General features: G+C 31.9%; 1 protein-coding gene and 1 long non-coding RNA gene across 9 annotated transcripts; one reads left to right on the top strand and one right to left on the bottom strand.

Annotated features, from left to right (window-relative positions):
• The first annotated feature begins 879 nt into the window (after positions 1-879).
• Positions 880-22,694, top strand: LOC107361766 (protein gooseberry). Of its 5 annotated transcripts, none has more exons than XM_089265819.1 (8): positions 887-1,270; positions 1,336-1,508; positions 8,126-8,208; positions 8,284-8,468; positions 11,089-11,282; positions 20,075-20,255; positions 21,349-21,500; positions 22,161-22,694. In XM_089265819.1, the coding sequence occupies exons 1-8, from the start codon at positions 1,189-1,191 to the stop codon at positions 22,335-22,337; spliced, it is 1,227 nt and encodes a 408-aa protein (XP_089121945.1). In that variant the 5' UTR covers positions 887-1,188; the 3' UTR covers positions 22,338-22,694. The 5 variants fall into 5 exon arrangements, with proteins under 5 accessions (XP_015784146.1, XP_015784145.1, XP_025016581.1 ...); XM_025160814.2 differs by having other exon boundaries at positions 889-1,270; positions 8,284-8,768; XM_015928660.3 differs by having other exon boundaries at positions 880-1,270; positions 8,126-8,468.
• On the bottom strand, positions 17,462-20,908 carry LOC107361767 (uncharacterized). 4 transcript variants are annotated; one of them, XR_016197704.1, is made up of 5 exons: positions 20,367-20,902; positions 19,905-20,282; positions 18,822-19,218; positions 18,089-18,258; positions 17,462-17,793 (listed from the first exon to the last, which is right to left on the bottom strand). It is a non-coding gene; the product is annotated as an uncharacterized LOC107361767 (long non-coding RNA). The 4 variants fall into 4 exon arrangements; XR_001568562.3 differs by lacking the exon at positions 17,462-17,793 and having other exon boundaries at positions 17,811-18,277; positions 20,021-20,282; positions 20,367-20,908; XR_016197702.1 differs by lacking the exon at positions 17,462-17,793 and having other exon boundaries at positions 17,811-18,277.
• Positions 22,695-23,551: the final 857 nt, after the last annotated feature.

Raw genomic sequence — 23,551 nt, 5'->3', positions numbered from 1 at the left:
AACAATCATTGAAATGAGTTGCTATTTAAATTAAGGAAACTACTAAAGGAAGTTAAGATGAATATTTCTGCATTTATATTTGCTATAAATTAACCATTTCTGTTCATCTTTTTAGGTGTGATAAGTTACGTTTTTTTTCAGGTAAAAAAAGCCAACTACAGTTTAACCCAAAACGTTATTTATACCAATAATCATATTCATAGAATTGTAAAATAAGTTGAAACTTAAATAAGACAATTTTTATCAATTAAAAGGTAAAACCTAACAACAATCTAATGTCGCTTCAAACCTGAACAATTTGCTTTTTGTTGTATTAACATTGATTTGTTAACATATCAATGGAACCAGATTTATTCATAGATTTACCGGAAGCAGGAAATATGCTTTAAATAATGACATTTCAAATAAAAAAATGATTGAGTTATTCAAAGATGAAATATAATTCAAAGCAACAGTAATAAACCTTTAATTGTCAAAGATATGAAAATCTAACATTAAAAACAAGGAAAAGTACGATTCATTGTTTTACCTCCAACGATGATGAGACTCGTCTAGGAACAGCAAAGAAACAGAAAGAAATCAATTGAATTAAGCAAATTGTGACAATCAACTAAACATTGTCAACCATTTGTATTTTCCTGTTCAAACCGAGAATAATGTTAATATTGATAATAATAATAATGATAATGATGTGAAGAGGAGGTTGCTTTGGTTGCCACTTCCATCCTCCTTGACTCTGCCTCTTCACATCCACATCAGCTTCATCTTGCCATTTGAGTGACTTGAGTGGTCCTCTTAAACCCTCCCATGAATCCACCTTTTCAACAACCAAATGAACCAATCAGACGGAAAAAGGTAAAATACATTTCAATCCAGTTGAAACTTTTTCACGCCACAGAATAGGTTAACATCAAACCAACTGAACATCAACACTTTTTTTCACCAAATCACTTTTTTAGTTCCATTTTCGGTCATTTTTCGTTTTCCATTCACACCAACCAATTTGGTTCCAATTTGATCACAAATTTGATCACATCAACCTCGGACTAACCAGGTCAATCTTTTGCTGTGTTATTGTTACAGTGAAAAATCAGTTAATGTACATCAATGTGATTAATGGTTCTGTGAATTGTGGTTCAACATTGTGATTTACAATTGTGTCTCTCTGTGTTCAACTAACTGAGTTAAATGTCAATCAATGAGATTGTAAATATGTCAGCAACAAGTCCACTCAATATAAGACCTTATCTGACAGGTTATCCCTTTCAAGGTAAGTTGAATATTATAAAATTTTGCACCTCAAATCATCTGCTAATGCTATTGTTACCACAAAAGGCCAAGGAAGAGTGAATCAACTTGGAGGTGTTTTCATCAACGGACGACCTTTACCCAACCACATTCGGCTTAAAATTGTTGAACTTGCCGCTGCTGGTGTAAGGCCTTGTGTTATATCTAGACAGTTAAGGGTTTCCCATGGATGTGTTTCAAAAATACTCAATAGATATCAGGTAAAAATCAATTAATCCCAAACAACTCAATCATCAATCATTCCATTGATATGCTTGCTGATTCCAAATCAATCCCTTAACTTGAAATATCTCCGAATCAATTGAAACCCGTTTTTACCAAACTCAAGACCCAACTTGAAATTCATCATTTTTCTCAATCCAATTTCAATCACAGAAAATCAAAAAATCAAAGAATCAGAATCACACTTTTCACCTTCAATTGATTAAAGCAATTTCAAGTTATCTTCAATTTGATCACAACAATTAGAACGATATTGAAATGAATTGCTGAACCTTACAGTTAAGTGCATTCAAAGTGCTTCATTAAATCATTATTGTCATTATTAATTATCAATACAGCCAATTGACCGTTGAACGTTTTACATGTTAATTGTTTGCCGTCAATAAAGTGAATGATTTATGTTTTACTAAATCATGAGTTAATAATAGCATTATTATTGAACCTAAATTTGTAACTTAACAAGTCAATAATTTAAAGTAACGTTTAATTTCCGCATTTTTTTGGACATAATTTATTAATTGTAATTCATTTTAGGTTAAACATCATCAATACATTTTGTCAGTTACAAAATTAAATTTACAAATTGAATCTCAATTTGGTCAATAAACTGGTAAAGGTGAAGTGAAGGTTAATCAGTGTTACAGAAAGAGAAACATAATTTAAAAGAAATCGGAAAAGTTGAAATTATAAAAGCAGATGAAATGTATTAACTAATTGTTAGTTAATAATTCCTTAATAATGATGACTTGGTGTTTTCAGTTGCCTTTCCCATCATGACAGGTAGACATTGACAAACCTGATGATCGGAAAGTATCAACAATCAACAATCAATGCAAACTCACAACTCAAAAAGATGTCAACATTGGTAAAAGAGATTGAAAAAGAGATGGAAAAGTTTTGATTGAAATTGATACGAAACTCAATGAAACTCAAATGAGGTTTAATTGAAATTAAGGATCAAATGAAGGCTCAAATGAAGGATGTGATTCAGTGGGTGGTTTAATATTCATTTCCCATAAAGTGGAAGCCAAGATTTGCTCAGATTTACTGTAATCTCTTTTAACCTGAAAGAGTGAGAAAAACATGTAAATAAGTCTCTTTTTTTCACCATCAACATCATCTTTTTTGTTGTGTTATACTTTACCATCCATGACTGTACATAATTTGATTTTCCTCCGGGGTTAAGCCATTGTGAGGAGGAGGAGGAAGCGAAAGGAGGATGAAAGGAGGAGGAAAAAAAGTAAAGGTAACTCTGTGTACCTATGAGCTTTGCTTTGTGTGTTTCATTTTTCATTAAAAATTCTGAATGAAAAAAAGAGAAGAAAAAATCTGTTAATCATTTTAAAACATTAACTTTTTTTACTCTCTCTTCATGTTCCCTTGCCATTTTAGCTTGTTTAATTGCTGTGATCTTGCCTTTGTAATTAGGATTAACTATGATTTTATGATGATAATGAATAGTGAAGGCGAAGAGGAAACACACAAAAAAGTTAAGCTTTTAACACAATGAAAAAAGATGCTAATAAGACCACACAATTTGGTGATTATTTTACCTGCAACTTGAATCACAAATTAATGATTCTGTGAGAAATTAGTGATTCATGATTGAACATTGATCATGAAAATTTTGGGCAAATGTTTCCAGATGATAAACTGGTAAATCTTTGATAAACATTTTGCTTTTCAGTTTTCCAATTTTCCATTTTCTCATTTGTTGAACAATCTTGAAATGCCAATCTATATTGTAACCATGATTTAGTAACAATCTAATTGAATCTTGGACAGTCAACAGTAAACCTTGCGACAGTTAACGTTCAGGTTGACCTTTAAATTGAATGTCACTAGACCTTGCCCTTAATAAATCACGAATTTGTTTCTCGTTCAATTTCATGAAAATTGAAACAAACTCTTCTCATTGTTGTCTCAAAACAATCTTTTTTTGTTTTGCTCAAAAACTAAAGGTAAATCACCTAAGGCAAAGGTCGATGCTTCCTTCAGGTCAACAGGTTGCTAAATGTACCGTTTTGTCTTGGTATCTTGTTGACTCTCTATAAATAGGATTGTTAAGTTCACAGATCAACTGATTGTGGGTTTAACTTGAAGATTTGTTGGCAATTTACTTGGAATCATTTTTGATTAACAATGAATAAACCTTTTTCTGTAATTACATTTAACAAGGTAAACCAGAGACGACAAATCAATGTCATTTAAAGCTATCAATCTTGGCTCAAAGGCTCAACATTTCAAGATCGTTAGTGACATTTGCTTTGGAAATGTTTTTCACTTTATTTTTCATCATTTCGCGATTTCCATTGAAATTTCATTTTCAGTTTTCATATTAAATATTGATCAATTAATAGCTTCAAATTGCTGGTAAATTCCTGTTCATTAGCATAATCATAATTACCGTGATTAACCTTAAGTATTTACTTTGAGCTTTTAAAATGTTCATTAATTAATTAAAGGCAACATTATTCTTGTATTGTGTCCATTAACTGTTTTGTTTTTTGTGTTGTTTTTTCACGATTTTCTGGAAACTCTCAACAAAAAATTGCATTCTCTTTTTGCGCTTAAATTCAACCTCAAGCACGCATTTAGCCCCAAGGTGGCCCATTATTTGCTAATGATTATCACTAACAGACTCTTTAATAGTCTAACAGTTAAACACCATCAAGCCAATCAATAAATGTTAATAAGTGGTAATTTGGTGTTAAACTTGATTTTATTTGCAGCTTAGTTGACCACAATAAAGCAAATACAAACCATAACCATTTACAGTAAGCCTTAAGATTTCAATTTACATTCACTTCATTTGCGTCATCAAAACATTGATTCGAACTAGAACAATGAAAAAGATAAAATAATAGTCGACCTTTGTCCATCAAAGAAGTTCATTTCTTCAGTTTACTTTCCCTGTTAATCACGAGAAAAGTTCATTTCACAAAGTAAAACAAATCGATTGGCATCAAGCCGATACTTTGCCCCATCAATGGTTTTACAATTGACTTAACCAGTTCACCAGACTTGAAGCTTCATTTGATCTTGATTACTGTGAATCTAATTTTACCTTTTCTTCCAACAGCGAAAATCGCGAAAATGAATTCTTAAAGTGACCTTTCAGACAAATGTCGCTGTCTTTTCCCTCTCAATGGTTGATTTACAAACAGTGATTTAACTCATTTGATTGAGCTAAATCTGGTCAATTGAACAATTAGTTTGTTTTTTTTGACTAAACGTATGTAAACACGGTATTTTACAAAGTTACCGTTTCCTTTGTTAAACTGCATCAACATTATTTATTAACCTTTATCTCCGCCTGATAAATCATTGGCCTAGGATCCGTTTATGTGAATCGTGTTACAAAAAAAATGACCAAAGAGCATACGGAACTAAACGTGGCTCATCAGTGTGTAATGTAAGGTCAATGTTAAAAGCCAACCCAAGGCAAATAATGATCCTTTAAGATGAAAATGATGAGGCTGATCATGTTAAAGGTCTTGAAGCAGAAGGCCTTGCCTTTGCCCTTTGCGCTAACATCATCTTTAAGGCCTAACCTTTACAACAACAAACAGACATTAATGGTGTTTACTTGGAGCTGTTGAGGCTCATTGTTAATCAAATAATCAAATACAAATTGTGGTTTTGTAACAAATTGTGTCAACAAACAGATACTTTATAATGTTACATTTTGCTGACTCGTGTTCAGACTTACCTTACATATTTCCGATTCAAATTTACTATAAATTGTTGCCTCTTCATGAACATAAAAAGAGTTGAAAAAAATGGTTAACAGCAACCTTGATTCCTATTGTTATATTTTTTCTCATTCCTATGATTCTGTCATCATTTGATCTCATTAAATTTCAAATTATCATTTCATCTTCATCATCATCATCAACAGTTTTCAACCATTTCTCATCAGTATTCAATGCATCATCTGACCATGATGATGATGATGAAAATAGGAGCGTAAGAAGAGTGTGAAACCATTTTTAATATCATTCAGTTAACTTTGAATTTTTCACTCAACTTGCCTGATGAAAGGAAGAAAAGGTTGAAAAGGTTGAAAAGCGAAACCAAAGTCGATCCCAAGCAAGCCCATTCAGTTGAATTTGATTGAAACTGATTATCATTAATAGACGCAAGAAATGTCACTGATCATCGAAACTCGAGTAAAAGAAACTTGACCAATCCCATTTTTATTTCACTTTTTGTGTGTTCAATGATAAGGTTGATGGTAATGAGGATGATAATAATGATGGCATGGATGATGATGATCCGTGTAAATTTATTATAATCATATATTCATGATTCATGACTAGATGAAACTTCCTACTCCATGAAATATGATTCAATCCATGTGTTTCCATTGATCCAAATCAATGGTTAAGTTAACAAACAAACAGAGTTCATCTTTTGCTTGTTTTTTTTGCTGTTCACCAAAAAATGTTACAAAAATGTTTTCATCATTCAATTAAACTTATTGTTACTTTTAATAACGATCAAGACGAAAGGCAACTTCATCATTGTCATCATGTTAAACATCATTATCAGTTTACTTCCTTTAACATGTTTTGTAATTAAAACTGTACTTTGCTACTTCTTTTTGTACACTTCATTTGAGCTCAAGTATTCACAATGAAATACTTTGCTGGTCACAAGTATGTGAAGTACAAAAATAACATCAAACAGAAGGCAACCATTTTTACCCTGTAAATTGTTTCCCCAACATTTACTATACAAATTAACGTTAACGATCCCTTGTTAACTGTAATCTAACCAGGTTATTGATTAAGGCTATTCAGGCCATTTGCCAATTCATTAGTTTGCTTGAGTAATGACCATGTTTAGGTTTAAAGCAACTTTAGCTCAATTTGTAAATCTTTTAATCTGTAATTGAATGACAATGTTGTATAATGTCGAGTTATCACTTAAACTAGAGTCAGAAAAGTCACTTTTTGGTAAAAATCTGATTCTCAAATCAACTTTGGATTTGAGTTTGTTTTTTTCCTCATTTGTTGTCTGTTATAACCCGACGATGTTTAAAAGCAACAAGTCCGGTGGATAAGACAGTTTCACTGCTTTGACTGTTCAATAACGTTGAAAGCAAATCGATTTTCATTGAATGGTTCGAGTTTCGGTAACTATTTTCATCGTATTTTTGTGTAAAAAATTGAAAAATAAAGATTCTCTAGAAATTCATTTTCTCAAATTTTCCGAAAATGAATGTTAGCATCTTTTGTTAAACATGTGAAAAACCGATTTTTTGTACCAAATGAACTTGTCTATTAAAAAAATTCAAATAAATCTTTCTTATTTATTTTGATCTCGGTGAAATTGAATGAACAAAAAAGATTTATGAGAGACTTGAAAATCTTGTCTGGACATGAATCCAGACAATTGCATTTCAATTTCAAAGCTAGCACCAAGATTAACCTTTACTTTTAACCTAAAAGTTGACCGATTCATTTTGTAAAATTATTTCAATGCAAAAAATAAGCCTTTACTTTAAATGGACCAAAACTCATGAAAATTAACATTTCCAGTGAGTTGAGCAGCTTAACAAGGGAAACACATTGTGATGATTGATTGTTGATGCTAAAACTGATGTAAACATTACAATTTTTTACCCTCAATTACAATTAAAGGATAAATAATTGATTCTGTTTGAATATTATAAAGCGCAGAGAGTGGAAGAAACTGGATTAAGACTTTTGGTTTTGCCATTTATCACAAGTTTTATATCAAATTGATGGTAAAAGTGATATAAAATAAAGTCTAATCAATTAGTGTAGCAAATTAATATCACAATTACAAGCACAACAAGCAACATTAACAGTCGATACAGTATTTTGACAAAGGATGAAAGGTACAGACTTCATCACCTTGAATGGCAACATTTTTACATCTCAATTGTAAGGGCAACTTTGAATATGTAAAACGGGCAAACCTGTTGATTGTAAAATAATTTGCACAATTAACAGGGAAACACAAGTTTAACATGAAAAGCATTCCAATGATTTGGAAAATTATGTAAAAGCCGAAAAAAATGTTGCAATTAGATGAATTGAATTGGTAAAAATGATCAAGCCAAACCTTCAACAATCATTAAATTGTATTCAAAATGAAATTATGATCAATTTGTCGGTAAAGCAAAGAATAGCAACATTTTTGGAGTAAATTGAAAAAAAAGTTGATTCTCATCCTAATCACAATCATTCATCATATCAGCTTAAATCTTTCGCTCTCTTCAAATGATCATCATTATCATGGTGTAGGCTGATTGTTATTTCAATTAAATATTGAATCATCATTATTATGGGTTTGCAGAGGGAACAAGGTTCAACTAAAATTGAGTTATAAAATAGTTGAGATTGAGATGTAAGTCGACGAATTAAAAGTTGAAATGTGCAATAAAACAGATTTGGTGAGATTATCATTTTATCGTTGGCAGTAAAAATTCATGTTCAGTGAAACATTTAATGTTGGCAATTTAACGTTTTATGTTGTGGTCATTTTGTTGATTTTATTGTTCGAAGTAAAACTTGAATCAAAAACTTTTTTTTCATCTTTTTCATTTTCTGTTATTGTTCAGGAAACAGGAAGCATACGACCTGGAGTGATTGGAGGAAGCAAACCGAGAATCGTTTCACCCGAAGTGGAAAGGCGAATAGAAGAGTATCGTCGTGAGAATCCGGGAATTTTTTCCTGGGAAATTCGAGATAAATTAATAAAAGAAAATCTATGTGATAGGCAAACGGCGCCCTCAATATCCGCTATAAGCCGTTTATTACGTGATGGAAATCATGGATCTAGTTCGAGTGGAAGCGGAAGCGGAGGGTCAAATGGTTCAGGAGGATCAAATGGTCCTGGTGGTGGGAATGGTCACAATGGCAATGGGTCGACCACAGGAATGGATTCAATGTCAACTAAAGCCGGTAAACATAGCATCGCTGGTATTCTTGGTGGTGGTGGCATTGCAAATGGTAGTCCTGTCAATGGTGGACTTAATGGTTGTAGTGGTCTGGTTAATGGTGGTGGTGGTTGTGGTGGTGTTAATGGTAATGCAGGTAATGGTGGATTAGTGATAGTAGGAGGAGGAGGAGGAGGAGGCCACAGTGGTGGTGGAGGTGGTAGTATTGGTGCTACTTTTGTGGGTAGTTTGGGAACAACTCACAGTCACTCAATTCATCCACCTCCACCCGAGTCTTGCAACAAGTCAAGGGAAACAGATGAATGTGAGTAATCATCTTCATCATCACGTTGAATATCTTGATATTAGGAAAAACAATTTAACTCTTTTCTTCTTCTCTTGTCCTTTCAATTCATTTTCATGTTTTTTTCAGTTTCAAACTCTGTTAGGTTATGATTAATATCTGGTTAGGTTTGTTGTAAATTGAAACGTCTATTAGGATCAAATCAGCTCCAACCTTTACTCTCAACAGTCATTTAACTTGATATCAGGGCAAGTCTTGAGAACTCTTTCAAACCTAAAATTGAAATGGTCATTAGAATGAAATCAACTTTAAAATTAACCTTGATTAGACAGCAATTGTGATTTATGTGTTGATCTCATGGTTAATCAATTTAGCAATGAGGCAAAATAACTCGACAAGATTTATTTTGAAATTTGATTCAAAAAATAGGTTTTCACTTGAAATCAACATTTTTACTTTATTCATTTTCCGTCTCTAACCCGAGCTACCCCGAGATAAAGTCTTTAACCTTTTACCTTGTAATAGCTGATTAAATGTGATTTAAAGTGTGTTACAAATATGTTTATCCTGATCAATGAAACGCTAAATGTTACAAAAATGAATTTTGATTTGAATATTTTCGTTCAATTCAACATTGTCCACCTTTTATCATTCAATAATCATTTATTCATATCCTTTCCTAAACCTCTTCTCACCTTTACTACTCTTTACAATGGAAAGCTATTTTGTAGGAAAAAAAAAGAAAAGCAAAAAACCTTTGAGTTATAATTATTTGAATGACAATGTGCTGATCTTTGCCAGTGTGTGTGTGTCATGTACTAATCAGATTAGAAGAGATTATCCCTGAATGAAGGAAATAAGATGATAATAAGATAAAAGTCACTAAACACTAAATTGTCCGTTAAACTCCTTAAACCACAAATCGTCTTAACCTATTATATCACCGCCAATGGTCAGTCCGCAAGACTCACTGTCAACCTCTTCCTCCTCACCTCATCACCTTTCCTCTCCCTTCCTCTTAACCAAAAAAACCAAAGAGACGAAAAAAAATGTTCATCCTTTTGATGAAAATGATGAACATATTCAAGCACTTCTCATTGGCTTGTTCAACCATTACTGTCAGTTAACTCCACCTTTGCCATGATCATTCAGTTGATCTCAATAATCATCATAAAACTGATTATCATTAACAGTTAACAAGCTTATAGGTTTTACGGATTGAATTAAGTCCAACAAAGTGTAAACAGAAAGCTCAAGAAACTCATTTGATAGATGAAAAGAAGTGACAAAAAATTTCCGTTTCCCAAATCCATATTTCCATTGATATTAACATTGATCACAATTTGCCTCAAAATGATAATAATCTCATAATCTTTTGTATCCATTGTGACAATTGATAATTCAATTGTCAGAGAGTCTATTTTTTACCTTTTCACACACTCAATCAAAGTAATCGGATTGTCGATTGATTTTGTGATTGAAAACCTGCGAAAACAAAGAGAATAGATAATTAAAAAAAAAGTTGATTAGACCTCCTGAATAGCAAAGGTGAGTCCATCAGAATGCAAGGTGTGAAGTGTAATGGCACCTTGACAGGTAACTGTTGCCCTTCCTTCAACTTGAGAAATTTGAATGTTTGAAAGAAAACGTGAAATTGGGTCAAAAATGTAACTAATGATAATATTATCATTCCTTGTTATTCCCATTATTACCTGGATTAAGAAGAGAAACAAATTATGATTGATTTTCATTTTTCGCTTTACTTTGAAACAATTGCCAATGAAAATTGGCAAAACAAATAAGATCGCCAATTTGAATTGCATGCACTTGAAATTGGCTGAACAATTTGATTGGTTCAGCATTGTGTGCCATAATTGAACGATGATAATCATTAGGATCTCAGTAGTTTCATCAAGCCAAAAATCACAGATGAAATTAAAATGCACGCAAACAACAACTTGAGAGAAAAGGTAAAAATGTTTACCTTTAATCTATCAATAGATTGACTCTCATTAACATTATTTAATCTTGTAAAACCTGCAATTTGAAACGCTATCATGAAACTGTTGTCAGCATTTGTTTTCATTTGTCTTTAATTGTGATTAAATTGAAAATGCAATATTCCGTTCAATCTTTCATTTCGTTTTTTTTCTTCTCGTTTTCTTCTTCTTCTGTTGTTCCAATATCTCGACTCTTTACTCAACACCACCACCACTTAATCAGCCCACACCACCACATGATCACTCGCAATTAGCATGTTAATTGGGGATTGACAGTGTTGCTCTTTAAGGGAACATTCAATTGTGTCTAATTGTTGTCTTGTTGTTGTCCTTTGTATTAGGTGATGATGATGCAAGTGACAGTGACACTGAACCAGGATTAACATTGAAACGGAAACAGCGTCGATCGAGAACCACTTTTACCGCAATGCAACTGGAAGAGCTTGAAAAGGCTTTTGAACGAACCCAATATCCAGACATTTATACAAGAGAAGAGCTTGCCCAAAGAACCAAATTAAGTGAAGCTCGAGTTCAGGTAATTATCGACCCTTTAATCAACTTTCCAATTTATTCTGAAAATCAAATACAAGTTGAAATTTTATAAGTTTAACTTTCCTTTTTAGGTCAATAGTCTGAATAGTTTCTCAACTATTTTAGTTTTTAGGTCAGTTTCATTCCAAGCTTTTAAGAAAATTCGTTAATTTCGATAATTTTTGTGCTCAACTCAATTCAAATTACCATGAATCAAAAGTTATTTTAACGTTAATCTCGTCTAGTTCAATGTCCAACTTCAGAATTGATCACAACCTGATTTGAAAATTTTTGTGACTTTTCCAACTTTATTTTTTCATTGTAAAATTTCTCGATTTTATTCAAATTTCGTCTGAAAATGACCTTAAAATGAAACTCCAAGTTAAACTTTAACATCTTCATCTTGAATTGTTTGATGAAAGAAATTGAAAACTGAAAATTGAAAAAATGAACTTTTTGCTCTTGAAGAAACCATTGGAGCTCAAATTGAAAAGTCCATTTTGAGTGATTATTTTGATTGCGATATTTGTTGATTCAAAACGTTGATTAGTTTGATGAATAGCTGAAGATATTAATAATAATTTAATAAGTTGATGAAATTAAATGAAGATTAAGAAAGTGGCGAAAAGAGGATCAGAAAGAAGCAAGGTAAGGTAAAGATGATAAATGATTATTTAATTGAAGGTAACCTGGCAAGGTTACCAATTGTACAGAAGAAACCTCAGAGCAACCAGCAAAAAAGATCAGAAGAAGGCAAAACAAGCGAAAAAGCGTTTACATAAATTGAAAGGTGAAAGGTTAACCCACAAAATGAACCTTAATTGAGAGTAAAATTTCAAATGATTTCAAATGAGTAAATTGAAAAATGAGACAAAAAAGCAAATCAAATGAACAATCTAAAGAGGAACAAAAAAAAGATTGAATTTTAAAGTTAAAATGTTACCGTCATTGTCAGTGACAATGACAAGTGAAGTTGGACAAAATGTGATTCCAATGAAACAATGATTACCTTTTCTGCCAACTCATAACAACTCAATCAAGGCAATCAGGTAATTTAGGCAACAATACTTGATATAATACAGTTTAAGTAGTTAGCTGAATGTTGCCCAAAAATGTGTTCAAACTTACGGGCTAAAGCTGATTATACAGGCCACCAACATTAAACCATTTTACCATCTCACCATTGTTACAATAATAATGTTAATAATAATCATTATTTATGTATTAACATTGTGTGTGGTTCCTATTGCCAGTGAACAGTTGGGTGCAAATCAAAGTGAATTTAAGTGAATCAAAAGTGAATGAATAAATGAAACTCAATGAAAAGCAACATTTGAAAGACACACACATTCGTAGGTAAAAAGGGAAAGGTTGAAATCAATTTTTTCGCATTCATCTTTTATCTTCTTCTTCATTCCTCTTCATCTTCATCTTTTTCAGATTATTTCTTAATCAAAAAAAGTGTTGTTTGTGAAGAACATTTTTACATAGTTTTACCTATTCTTTACCTTATTATGTGAGTTTTGCTCAACAAGCAACGGCTTTACTTTATGTTATCTGATAGTTTTATTATTCTTGTATCGTTATTATCATTATTTTCATCATCATCTTTCTAATGCCATTTTCAGTTTAATATTGAGAAAACAATATTAACTTGTTCCTTTTTCAATTCTGTCTCTTACCTTTTCATGTACACTTGCAACAAACACGGAACGTTATCGGTATTTTGTAGTTTCATCAACAAAACAAAATTTCATTTTCATCTTGCGCTTTTAGGAAGCTTATCACGCAAATAGCTTTTGTATAACAAAGGAATGATGATCAAGTTGAGGATGATAATGATGAGCCAAGTCAGCTTATTACCAAGTTATTATGTTTCATTTTATTTTTCACCATAAAACACAAACATTCTTGTTTCAGTGTCAAAATAGTTTCAACTTTGGATAAACTTTCAGCTAAACCAGTTCAGCCAAAGCCAAAAATCAAATCAAAATCGAAATTTCTCATTGTTCTGGTCTCTAGACTCGATCATGAAATTAACACAAATTATTCATCTTTTAATGGAAAAGTTTCTCTCCAAAACCAATCAATTAAATAATCAAACAAAATCAAAAGTATCTTAAGCTAAACAATTCAATCAGCTCATCATTTCAACCTTAAGACTTTTTCCAAGTTGAAATTTTCTGTTTAGCTATTTTGACCTTTCACCTTCTTGTTTTGTATTTCAGTCAACTTTTAGTTTAACCTTTAAACATTGTCTTCTGTGGTTTGGATTAAAAAACTCCAGAAACTAAAATAGCAAAGACAAAATTAGCCAAAATCCAAAATAGCAAAAAAGTATCTTCTCTTAAACGCAAAATTTTCATACAATTTTGCGAAGGACTCATCGATAGAACTGATAGTCGAAAATTTTGCTCGACTTATTGAAGTTTCAACTTCGAAAGCGATTCCATTGACAACTATTTGTCAATGAAGTCATTTCCTACTAACTGACAACTCGCTTTAAAGCTTTCAATGGATTGATATTAGAAGGCGATTTGCTGTTTTGTCTTTTACTCTCTTGCTTTGCTATGTTTTCATGAATCGCCCTTTCTGTTGTCAGTCAATGGGTCAAGTTGATTGACCAAAGAGTGGAGAGTAAAAAACGACCCTTTTCGACGTTCGGCTTCACCTTGACAACTTTGTATCGGTATTTTAGTCTCTTTAGTACAATAATGATGATATTAATGTTATCAATTCCCTGGCGAGTTTTCAACCTTTCAAATTGATTGACATTTTGTAACAAGTAAAAATGATGCAAACACAAAACTGGAAACTCAACTTTTCCTTCAACAAGCATTTTTTTTCATCCACTTTTATCAATTATTTAAATGATACAGCAACTTGCAGTCAACTTAATCTTATTTCCCATGAGGTTAAGCAGATTATCGCATCGCTTTACCAAAACCTATTCTACCTGTGATTGTTGTGGTTGACTGTGTTGACAGACTCAACAGTTGACATGACAAAATAACCCGATCATGACTTAAAAGCATCTGTAGGCTTGAGAAAAGCGGACAATTTAAATCACAATAGAGATAAATTTAGCTTGCAAGAAGACACAGAAATACATTTCAACAGATAAAATTGAAATCTAATAGAAGATAATTGCTACAAGTAAAAGAGGAAAAACTTTTCATCTGTTGATCACCTAAGGTCTCTTTTTTTTCTGGTGAGAAAAATCATGTTTCTTATGAAGACACAATCAATCAAAGCGAAAAGCTTTTCATCAATTTTTACCTTTGTACACAATTCAATCATCATCATCATCTTTTCTTAGTCTTCCCTCAATTCCTAGTCTATAAGTCTGTTCATGTTGACGCTTCAACAATCTTCATCTTTTGTCTTCACCATTCAATGTTTGCGGGAGTTTCTTGTACAAACCATTTTCAACAGATAATTATGATATACTATTGAGAATTAGCTGCTTTTATGTGTGTTTCATCGCACCAAAATGACCTCAACTTTTCAATAATAAAAAAAAAGCTCTAACCTTCAGCTTTATCATCCTCATCTTCACTCCAGGGTTTTCCTCATCAGCTTCACTGCAACAACCTCCTTTACCTGCCTCAACACTTGTGGTTGTTTTTGTTTTACAATAAACAACGAAAAAAGCCTTTTCACTTCACCAACCATTTAATAACATCATCATTCTAATTATAATCATTATAACCATAATTAACTATTAACCTGTTTTTATTTGAAACCATTAAAACCAAGAGAAATAAATGATTTCTGTTAACCCATAAAGTCAATGATTATTGCCTTCACTCTTTCAAACCTTAATTGTAAATGATCTAGTTTTTAATTGTAAAATGGAGTAACTATGTTAACATGAGTAAACAGAAATGCATTTTTAAATGTTAAATTTGCTTCAACTGTTTCAAGATTAACAGATTATTCCGGCTTTTAGACGGGGAAACAATTGATTTACAAGGGTTCATTTAAACTATCTCAAGCCAATTGGCTTTACAATGAAACAAGTGAATCAAATTTAATTGTAACAGACAATTTTGTTCACTTCAGAGGCACAAGAAGCAAAATAATCAAATTAACCCTAAAATTGATACACAGCCAAGTTGGCAATTAGCAAGTCGAAAAGGAATCGCACAAAAAATGGAAACTCAACCGGAATTGTAGCTCATGTTGAAATTGAACAATGATCATCATAGACTATAATTGTAATCATTTCAATTGTTGCTGTTATGGATTATACTTTGTTTACTGTAAATGGAAACATTCATTTAGAATGAAAATGATAAATGAATTTAAGGTAAACTGAACATTTTGTTGAACAAAAATTGTGTGTGTTTAGTCGACAATAGTTGATACCTTTTTTTGTTCAATAGCTGTCTATTTGTTAACTTTAAGGTGTGAGTAAATACAATGTTTTGTTGTATCTGAAACAAGGTAAATTACAAGTGAAAACACACCCAATTCAATTGTTGTAAATTGTTGTAAAACAAGAAACCTTTTTTATTGTTTCTTGTGTTTGTATTTTGTAGCTACTTTGTGTGTTTCACTGCAATTTGATTGAGCTTTTCAATGTTCCCATTGGAACTGAACTCATTGTTGCTGTTCGCTTCTATTTTTTCCCCTCTTTTCTTGCTATTCTGTTACTGGGTAAGTCTTGAGTAATCACTGAACAAGGTTTGATTGGTTGAAATGTTGGGATGAACAAGAACGCCGAGAATGCGTATAAATGAATCCATCTGGTTTCAATGCACGCTCATGCTCATCATGAATGGAGTGAAACGAGTTTGTCAAAAATGGTTAACACAACAAAATAGGATTGAATATGTGCTTATAGAACGGCTTGGTGATGATGATTAGGATGATGTTCAATTGTTTTACTCTCGCCATTGTTAGTTAGCCTGGAAAAGGTGAAAAAATTGCTTTCTTTCCATTCGCATGGTTAAGGTGGACACACTTTTCAATCAACATTTAATTTACATTGTTATTGTTTCACCTTCATGTTCAACGACGATTCTAAAATGGAATCTTTGTTTGATCAGTTTCAACATGATTGAGCTGATAACAAGAGCAGTTGAACAGGCAAAAGTGTTTATCAAAAGGCAATAGTAATAGAAGCTTAAACATTGAAAATGAGCTTAAAATGCAAATCTGAAAAAACTGAAAATCTTTTATGAACTTCAAGCTTCAGATTTTCATTCAACAGAAACAGTCAGAAATGAAACTTTACCGATGAAAAAGCATTTGCTTCTAATATTTCATTTTCAAGTGAAACTGATTTAAGTTACTTTTCAAGTTGAAAATGACAAATTGCTTGGACAAGAAACTGAAAGTTACTAGAAATTTGAGAAATGTTTCTCAATAAGCTCGATTCATCATTGGAACTTTGGGTGAAGATGGAAAATGAATAAATGGAAAAAGTCGCGATAAACCCTTACATGATGGAATAGCATGAGTCAATCAGTATTGTATCAAGAGGGAAGATCAATTATTGACTCTCAAAATGATACGCTTTAACATGAAAGAATGGCAATCATTTGATTTAAGAATTTAATAGATAAAAAGAAATAAAAGTTGAAATAATTTGTGTGTGGCCTTTGCCTTTACTTTCATCATCTTCTTCATCATCTTTATCTTCCTCATCATCCTGAGAGAGAGAGAGAGAGAAAGCCGTTCTTTAAGACGTTATTTAAGACCTTATTTAAGGCCTTAGCTTTAAAGACTTTTAAAGGCCTCTTGCCTTGTTACGCTCTCCAATCACTGTTAAAGCAACCATCAATTAACCTTTAATCCATGACGATGTTTTCATGTCCATCAACTCTTCACAATGAATCATCATCATCATCAGATCATCAAGATCATCAAAAACAAACCTCAAGATGATTCTCAACAAATTACAATAGGAATGGAGATCAATGAATTAACCTTTCAAGACTTTTGTTTTTCTGCCTTCATTTTGTTGCCTTTCAACAATTAAAGGATTCAAAGCTGAAGCTGTTTGATGAAAACTCAACAATTGTTGCCATTTAAATGATGATAATCATAGGAAACAAAAAAAAAGGTTCAATAATGAAAGTTTTAAACAAAAAATGGTCATTTTGAAGGGAAAAAGAAATGCTAACCAAAAGGCAAAATCACGCAAAATGTAAAATTGATATGATAACAATCAAATTGAAGAGTTATATAAGGTTTCCCACATTGATCATAACCAATATCATAATAATGATAATGTATAAAATAATGTATATTAATAATATTAGGAAAAATATTTTTCCCACAAAAACAAAACAAAATTGTTGGTCAAAAGTGAACAAAAAAGAGGAAAATGAAGACCACAAAACCGGTAAAGTTACTAAATATTGAACTTAATATTGCATTTGATCATGTTTTTCAATATTATTTAGTTTCCTTTTCGCCATGTTCACTCTGTTTGAAACTTTGTAATGATATAATCAATGGATCGTGTTCATCTTCAATACAAATAATCAGTCCAATGTGAGATACTGAAATAAAACAGGAATAAGATGGAAAGTCATTTTTTAATGGGAAAACATTCAAAAGGTTTAGTAATCATGTGTTGTGTGAATTTTTCAGCCAATTTTATCCAAATTCATGTAAAAATGAGCAAAATAGTTACAAGAAAAAGTACAATCTTGATTATAACCTGAAAGTACTGTTGAAGGTTAGCTAAAAGTAAACGTTCATTAGGATCAAATACAGTTTAATTGCTCAGTTTGGTCAATTCGTATTCCTGATAATTCAAGATAATGTCTTGAAAATTTGTGAGTTTAAATTTACCTCAATCTGTGAAAACATTGACTTGGACCAAACATTGCATTTTTTGAGTTGAACAGTCTTCCACTTGAAGCTCCGGCTTGGCTTATTAATCCAAAAATGCCAAAAATTTACCGCTAATTGAACATTTAATGTTTCAATTGGCATCATGAACAGTAAAAATATTAACCAAACTGAAAAACACCAAAAAAACTACAAAAAATGAACAATGACTATTCATAAAAGTGGTTAAAAAGGTAAACGTTTATGCGTTAATCAATAGGCATGAGACTAGCATGAAAAGCTTAATGATTCGTGCAAACCTTTATCTTCATCATTTTTAAATATTATCTTCTTTTCTTCTCTTTCTTTCCCTCTTTTTCTCGTCTTCATCATCATTCTTACATTTATCATAAAGTGCAACGTTATTTACATTGATTTACCAGACCAGTAATTAAAAGTAATCAATTGAATTAACCTTAATTATACTTTGCTTGTTCCTTATGAATTTGTTTTCCCTTTTTTGCGCTTCTTTTACTCCAACTTTAAGATAGTAAAGCATTTGCTTTTTTTGTAGTTTAATTTTTACGCAAAAAAGGCCTTAAGCTATTATAATAATAATCATTATTATAATGATAATAATCAGTAGATATATTAACTTATGGATAATCTCACGCCCTGGTCGTTATTACAATGTTATAATATGGTTAATAACATTCACTGTGGCCTGTTGTGGTTACCAATTGTGTATAAATACCTTTGGTGTTTAGTGGTTTTTTTGTGTCTACCTTTTACCATGATTTGGGTTGTTTTGTTGTTGTTTGTCTGGGAGGTCTTGTATTTAAACTAATGTGTTGCCACTGTTCAATAGATCCTTCATTATCATTAGAAAGCCTTGTTTCAATCTTGTAAAATGAATGACATTTTTGGATTGAATTTGTCCAGAAATTACATTTCTGTCTTTGAAAGAGTTACAGTTGTAAATATCCTTGTTTGTCAGCTTGTTGTTGAATGATTGTTTGAGGTTATCGGGCTTGCTTGGAAATTAGTTCAATACTTGAAAACCCGCAGAATTATTTGCCTTTCATTTTTGCTTTCCATTTGTCAGGAAACTTGATTGTTGATTTAATCCGCCAATTCCTCCAATTGGATTCCTTTCGTTAATAAGTAGGTACAATTAATGTTGCGAGAAAAAATTGTAACTGAGCGATAAATTATTAACTCAAGTAAATTATGTTGAGGGTAAGTTAAAGGGAAAAAAATGCTGCCAAAAAAATAACATTTTAAAATGTTATTCTTCATCGTTTAACATTTTCAACTTGTTTCTTTCCATTCTCATTCTTTCTCTCGCTTTTTTTACCTTCACTTTAGATGTAACTTGCACACTGTAGGTGATATTATAATATTTAAATTTCTGGTTTAGGTGAAAATTGATTCCATTGAATGCAAGTGTTATTAGACCCTGATTAAGGAGGATTTGAGATGATTTTTTGACAGCATTTTAGGGAAAAAAGGGAAGATGAAGATGATGAACTAGAGATGAGTGTAAAATGGTTGAGAGAAAAAAAAGAAGCTGAGAAGAGTCAGAAGAAAAGTGAAGATGATATAAACATCTCATGAATATCTAAAAGACTTCAATCTATTAGACGATTCATTTGCATTTAGAAACGTTATCAACAGATTTACCAGCATTTCACCTTTTTTCTTCTTCTTTCACTTCACCTTTTACAGAAAACTTGTATTTTCTGACTCTTTTTTGTATGGGTCATCATTATCTTCATTATCACCATCATTCTCATCTTTCCTTTTTATCAATTCATCAGCATAATTGCGTCGTTACTTTCTATATGAAAGATATGTCATCAAATAGATGAAAATCAGCAAATGACGTTTTTGTAAAATGCGTAGAGCCACTTTTGTCCAATTTGCTGGATGCCACTTGAAACTTTTGATTACCTCCTTTCCATTGTTCATTAATAGTTCTAATTGGCTTTGTTTCTTTTTGTCCAGGTATGGTTTAGTAATCGACGTGCTCGGTGGAGAAAGCAAGTGGGAAGTCAACAAATCCAAACTGGATTTGGATCGCCGTTTGGTATTCCCACCATGCATCCAAGTTATGGAGCATCATCAGCACCTTCATATTTCATCCCAACAACACCAACAAGTGATCCTGTACCATATTCATCTCTCGGTAAGAATTTGAAACCACAGAATTTTCCTATGACAAAAGATTAATAGCAAGGTTAAGGAGGGCGATGCAGAGATATAGATCATGATTTGATTAAATGATTTGGATAATTACCTGATTGTGAATACATGCAGATGTGAGCGTAAAACAGAGAATAAATGTCACTCGAAATACATTGATATCAGCAATTATCAGATCAGTTGGGTACTGAATGGGTATCGAAGTGAATGGGATTTCCGTTAAAAATGAACAACTGTAGAGGATTTGAAGGATCCAGGAAGATAGCCAAAAAAGCACATGTAACACTTTTACAAGAGCTTCTTCACCTTGCTGATTTGTTTTTAATCACCCAAGCAATCAAAACAACAGATTTGACGCATCAGATTAAATTAATCAACATTTTTGCACTTGATAATAAGTACTGTCACTAGAAAGGCATAAAATTTGACGAAAGACTGAACAAGGTTTGAAAATCGCGACATCCAGCTTTCTCTCGTGATCCTTGATAACAATCAACAGCACCATCAGCATCGATTGTTGAGATTAAGATGAGATGATTAGTTAGATTTAAAATCGATAAATTATAAAAATAATTAAAATAGCCAAGGCTGGTTAAAAAACAATCAATTAACGCTTAAATTTTTTGTTAACTTACAGTGAATTCCGACTTATTTTGACAAAAAAATCAGCGCCATCTAGATGAAATCAGTTGGCAACTAAGAGATCGCAATATTTTGTTGTCGAATTTTTGATCTTTTTTATCGATGATAATTGTTTATTTGTGAGTTTTCACTCAAGAGAGGATGAACTAATCATAATCAGCCTTAAATAGAAAATCATTCGATAAGTTCTTTGATCATTGCAGCGAAATTCCAACTAAAAAACCGCAAGATGGCGCTGATTTTTTTGTCAAAATAAGTCGGAATTCACTGTACAATAAAAAGCCAATTTAAAATATACATTGAAGCAAATAGATCGCCATCTAACGTTTCATTTATCAATCAAAAAATTGCTATTGTTTACTAAATGTAATGTTGCGCCATTTGATTTTGAAATTGGATTGTGATAATAAATTGTTTTTATTTTTGTCTTTTAGGTTCAAATCAATCAGGAACAAGTTTACCAGGTAACTCATCATGGCCCAGTTGTAGTGAGGCAACACGACAAACTACATCAAGTTTAACAGCCGCTGCAGCTGATTGCACTGGTTCTTACCTTTCTACCGGAAGATTACCATTTCAAACACAGGTTAGTAAATGAGTGAGAAAATTGTTGATGAGGACGAAAATGAAGTAAAACTAGATGAGGTGATGATGAAGATAAAGCTAGGCAAATCAGCTAAATGATTTATAAACTTAGTAGATAGGATTCACGGTTCATCTACATCTTTGTAAATCATGCTTACGAATATAATTCAAGAAAAAAAAAGGAAATATTACTCCCTCACTTCCTTACTTTTTCATCCTTCTTCTTCTACTTTTTCTTATACATCTTCATCATCTTCAACTTTTCCTTCCTTTTCTTCATCTTTACTTATTCCAAGATGATGTTAATTTTAACAATTGCCAGTGACTTTTGTTGAAAAACACCAAGGCTAAGAAAAAAAAGGCAAAAGATATGTCCAATGATGTTTGTTAATGATGCGCATCAAATTAAACAAGAATGTCCTCAGATAATTAACATTGTTATTAATTTAATTGTTTTTTCTCTCTATTACGCTCTTCGCCTGCCTCTACTCGTCTCTGGAACTCCTCAATGGACAAAATTTGGACCAAACTAATCCTTGTACGAACTTAACCTGGAATGAACCCAATCTTGGATGAACCCAATCCTGGATAAACCAAATTATGGATGGACTCTGACTCTAAATGGATCCAATCTTGACGGAATTCTGAACAAATGAAACAGTTTTCAAGTCCCAACGTTCCAACATCGTTAGCAGTTAGTTCAGGTTATGGTAACAGCAATATAACTCCAGTTAGTAGCAGTTATTTCCCTTCCAATCATGTTTTCTGTAACAATTTGATGGATGATTATGTAGTTCAACCCGAAATTGGTTCAGTCTCTGGTTCTGTTGGTATTTAATGATAAATCTCATTCTAATTAATTTACTATTATTACAATTATAATTATTATTATTAATAATATTATTATTACATAAAAAATAAATACAATGACAACAAACCATCATTTCCCTAATCATCTATTTTACAATCTCTCTCCTCATCAATCTCTTTTTTCAACCTTTTCAAACAAATTATCTATTCATCATAATCTTTCCTCTTTCTACTCTTTTTTTTGTTGATCCTTTCCTTTCTCACAATCAAACAAAACACACATAAAGGTTAATTAAGTGAAAACTAATTGTCAATTGATCATTGTAATTATTATAACAAACAAAGCGAAAAGCAACCAAAATAAAACGCACAAAAAATCTTTCAATTCTCAATGATTTCCAATCTTAAATGCAAAATCAATTCCAGTGTCTTGTTTCAATGCTATTGACTGCCTGAAAAAGTATTATTCAAACAATCAAACCAGTTGATTGTGAGTTGAAAAATGGTTGGTGTTATCATAATTAAGGTAATTGAATGGCAGACAGACTTGCAGTCTTTACCTTGAAAGGCTAAATCAATGGTAAATAAATTGTTGATTGTCTCTTCCCTTTTCAGTGCTGGAACACTTTAATCAGTTCAATCAATTTAATTATTTCATAAAATATGATCATAAATCTATTAGCATTTAACAAGATAAAATGTGCATTAAGATCGACACACAAATTCAATGCTCACTGTAAAGTGATAAAGATGAAAATGAAATTGAGTTAATTTTAGCCTTTATCGATTGCCACCCAATGGATAATAATCATTTTTGCTCTTGAATTGAATACCAATGAGTGTGAACACGCAGTGCATTGCAAACAACCAATTTCATGATGAATTTTCTCGTTAATTGAACCAAAATTCAAGTTCATTCAATACCAAAGAGCAGCCAAGATTTTGGTCTATTCATAATAAGTACAAGAATTGGGTTTATCAATGATTTATTGTCTTTCTGAATAGGATATTGAGTTGAATCTAAATTGGTCAATCTAACCAAAAAAAGCCAACTCTATTGCCTTTTATCTGCAAAGAGTAACAGTATAATCTTCACTAAATGACCAATTGCTTGGCCAAGGCTTTTCGGAAATTTAAGGCTATTATGGTTGAATTTTTGATAATTTCGAGTCTTGATTCTAAATAACGATCATTTATCGATTTTTCGGTCCTTTGCTATTCATTTTAGACTCGATACACATG

Source organism: Tetranychus urticae, chromosome 1, assembly GCF_039701765.1.
Source record: "Tetranychus urticae isolate SD_2017Ah chromosome 1, NJAU_TeUrti_SD_1.0, whole genome shotgun sequence".
NCBI lineage: Eukaryota > Metazoa > Arthropoda > Arachnida > Trombidiformes > Tetranychidae > Tetranychus > Tetranychus urticae.
This window is presented reverse-complemented; position numbering and strand designations above follow the sequence as displayed.

Excerpts from the sequence above, each read along its gene's own strand:
- LOC107361766 (XM_025160813.2), top strand. The coding sequence starts at position 1,189 with ATGTCAATCAATGAGATTGTAAATATGTCAGCAACAAGTCCACTCAAT. Across the intron at positions 1,509-8,125 it reads AAATACTCAATAGATATCAG|GAAACAGGAAGCATACGACC; the intron begins GTAAAAATCAAT and ends GTTATTGTTCAG. Across the intron at positions 8,769-11,088 it reads GTCAAGGGAAACAGATGAAT|GTGATGATGATGCAAGTGAC; the intron begins GTGAGTAATCAT and ends CCTTTGTATTAG.